This window comes from Glandiceps talaboti, chromosome 22 (assembly GCF_964340395.1).
Source record: "Glandiceps talaboti chromosome 22, keGlaTala1.1, whole genome shotgun sequence".
Classification (NCBI taxonomy): Eukaryota; Metazoa; Hemichordata; class Enteropneusta; family Spengelidae; genus Glandiceps; species Glandiceps talaboti.
In genome coordinates this window covers 1,149,773-1,153,231 of record NC_135570.1, presented here as the reverse complement: position 1 = coordinate 1,153,231, position 3,459 = coordinate 1,149,773, and the positions used below count along the sequence as shown (strand labels likewise).

The 3,459-nt window shown below is 37.5% G+C and overlaps 1 protein-coding gene across 1 annotated transcript; it reads left to right on the top strand.

Annotated features, from left to right (window-relative positions):
- On the top strand, positions 1 to 687 carry LOC144452381 (uncharacterized). The gene has a single exon (XM_078143473.1). It carries the CDS (start codon positions 1 to 3, stop codon positions 685 to 687), a length of 687 nt encoding a protein of 228 aa, XP_077999599.1.
- Positions 688 to 3,459: the final 2,772 nt, after the last annotated feature.

Genomic DNA, 3,459 nt, shown 5'->3' with positions numbered 1-3,459 from the left:
ATGAAGGCAGACTTAATTCTATTCCATACTGATTGTGAACCCAAAGGAAGGTGGTGGGACGAAGCAAAGGCAAAGATAACAAACTTAGAAGTCGTGAAAAGAAAGCCACCAATAGATGTGTTCGGAGTTGGACTAACACCAAGATGGCCGGAACACAAAGCAGATGTTGCTAGGTTACACATTTTATCTGAGATGGGTGGTGTATATATTGATACAGATGTAATCATTCTGGCACCATTAGAACCTTTAAGGTACTATGACTGCGTAGTAGCACGACAGGATGACACCACCATAAATAACGGTATTGTAGTCGCAAGGAAAGGACTGTTATTCCTCGATATTATCTATGACGGATATCGTTCATATGATCCAAGCTGTTACGCTTGTTCTTCGGTCAGAAAACTTCATGAACTCGTTGAGAGTCATCAACATCTCGTCCATATTGAACCAGATAGTTTAGTGAAACCAGGATATTTGCAATGGAAGGAAATTTTTGATGGTCATTTTGATTGGAAACTTCACCATTTCTCCATCCATGTCTGGATGAAGATGTACAAGAATAGTCTAGAAGACAACCCTCACTTAATTCCTGATTTTGATGATGTCAATATCAAACAACTGAATACAACATTTGGAGAAATATCACGCTTTGTTTACTTCGGTTCCCCGGACTATGTTACAAAGTGAGAGATGTGGTGCAGAACTGAGTCCATTCACCGCTGCAGATAATACAAAGTTAATTTGACATCTACGGATATATGTATTTGAGTTTTACATGGCAAGCCTCAATGACAATAAGTGTATTCGTAGGGTATCTTGTAATTTCCATAACAAGTCAATTTTGGTAATTGTATGACATATAGACTGTGGTATATGTCATGTTGTTCAGCCCTATCAGGCTTCTCAACCACACATGAATACTGGCTGATAACGTGACATGAATGTCATATCTTACAACTCTATGACATAAGGTGATTTGAAATATCAAATCACAGTTGATTGCACTTTTAGACTGCAATACCTCTCTACTCATACCACTACCAGTAAGGGGTGACATCACAACAGACCTTCAGTGTCAACAGTTTTCACATTCATTCATTGCAGTCCAGTAAAATATAATGATATTATGGTATATATTGCATTAGTCATCACCAAACTCTGCATAGATTCAACCTACAGCCATTAGAGCTATTCAGATGGTGTACAATTGTAACATTTCTTGTTGTGCTTTGTTACATCTACGCAGCATTTCATTGACATGTAAAATGAAGTTTTCTACATTTTTTATGACAATAAATGTATTGTTTGTATTGTACAAATCTCAATGCCCATGGAGTAACTTAATGCCCTCCTAAAATTCTTGTGTGTGTATGTGAGTGATGCGAGAGAGACAAGACAGACGACACAGACACAGACAGACAGACAGACAGAGATAGAGACAGTTATATACAGAGCCAGACAACAAAAACAGAGATGGAGAGAAAGGGAGAGACAAACAGACAGACAGAGACTGAGACAGTTAGACAGAGACAGAGTTACATGTATATACAGAGCCTGACAACAGAAACAGCGACAGGGAGAGGGACAAACAAACAGAGTGGCAATACCATCATAGACTGTTTCCCGAGGCAGAAAACAGTCTGTGTTGGGGTGACAAATAGTCCCTTGAGGACAGAGATGATTTTACCCTCATGATCAGACAGTACATGTAGAATGTAAAGTTTGGAGGAAGGGGAGCAATAAAACCATGTAAAGGCTCACTGGTAATAAACCCATAGGTCATTGGTAATGAACCTTGGGTAATTAGTCTTGGTTACCCAGACTATCAGAGTCAGGGGAAATAAGATTCCAAATCGCCCATGCAGGAAGTAGCTTCTACACAGTAGTGCATGCTGGGGAATACTTTGCATCCAACACTGCAGGCTAAACGATTTAGGTACTTTCGCGACAGGTTATCACTTCACAAGGGAGTGATACATCTGAATTACAATAAACTCGTAAGCCCATTTTTTATGACTTGGTAGAAATGTACCGTGTGACTCCCGGCACGAGGTAGTTGGAATTATGGTTGCCCTAGACTCTCATCTAGGTGGTCGTGTAGGACAGCCCCTAGTGGTGAGAGTCTGGGTAACTGAGACTATGGGATAATTGGTAATGAAAATATGGAATTAGAATGTAGACATTTAAATCAAATAAATGTACATGTATATTAAAAATCAAAGTACTTAGACTAGATCATTTGAATTTATTCCTATAGTATTGTTGAACAAAATATACAAATCATGCTACAATGTGATTAACTGTGATAAGTGTAAAGTGTCATGGAAGGCTACAATCTGAACCAATAGACACAATAAATAGAAACATTTCATCTCAATTAAAATACATGAAAACTTAATAGATTATGAACAGTGCCCTCTACAGGTTACAATTATGACGTCTCATTCACATCATTTGCATTTCTACCAATTTGTATTGGTTTCAATGATAACTGCCCATTACATGTTACAACTAGTTCTACTAAATTTAGGCCCAAAAAAAGAATTGTTTCTGGTCAGCATGTGCATCACTTAAATACCCCTGCATCGGTCTTTTTGTGTGTGTGTTTGTCCAGCCCATGAAGTCTGCAGATCCGTGGGGAAACATAAAAATACCCCTCCTACTTCAGTGAAGATAACTGCAGAGCCAATCATGAACAAGCAAATGACATCTGCCCCACATACACACTTGCTCTGAAGTACTAAATAAAAAGAACAGTAACTGCCATAAATAGTAGACTGAGTGACATGTTTGTTAATAAAAAAAAATTGTGTCGTCACACCATTTTAGACAAACTGTCCTTACCAGAAACAATTCTTTTCTTTTTTGCTTTATCATACAAACTTTTTTCAAATACATTTTGTGAGGATTGTTTTCGATGACAAGTGCACTCTACAAGTTACAACTATTGTCAAGTTAAACCAAATACTAGTTATGCATTGACAACAATGTGTGTGTGTTTGGTTGTAATGTACAACTGACTTGTACTGTCCAAGAGGCATTACACATATGACACAAGTTGCATGATAGTTTTTGGGAGTAGCTGTGTCTTCAAATATTTGGATGTTCTTTGTAACTTTCTGTTAAAGTGGTGTTGACATGTTTCCATTTCTACTTTCAACTTATGTCAAGTCTTTTGAAATCTTTACGGACATATTTCATAACAACACAAATAACATAGATATCACTTCTGTTATCAATTCATGGAACATGGCTATGTCATAATTGTAAGTTTTTACATAACCTGTTTACAGCACTAAATGACTGACTCTGATAGCATTTGTCTTATTCTGCTTATCTTACTACGTTTGACACATTAGCCACACCCCAAAAAGCCTTTAGCGGAATACCTCTACAGTTGATTAGTCACAGTGGCAAGTGATTCCATAATTTTGAAAATCAAACAGTGTGGCGTATGTA

Coding starts and splice junctions, on each gene's coding strand:
- LOC144452381 (XM_078143473.1), top strand. CDS start 1: ATGAAGGCAGACTTAATTCTATTCCATACTGATTGTGAACCCAAAGGA.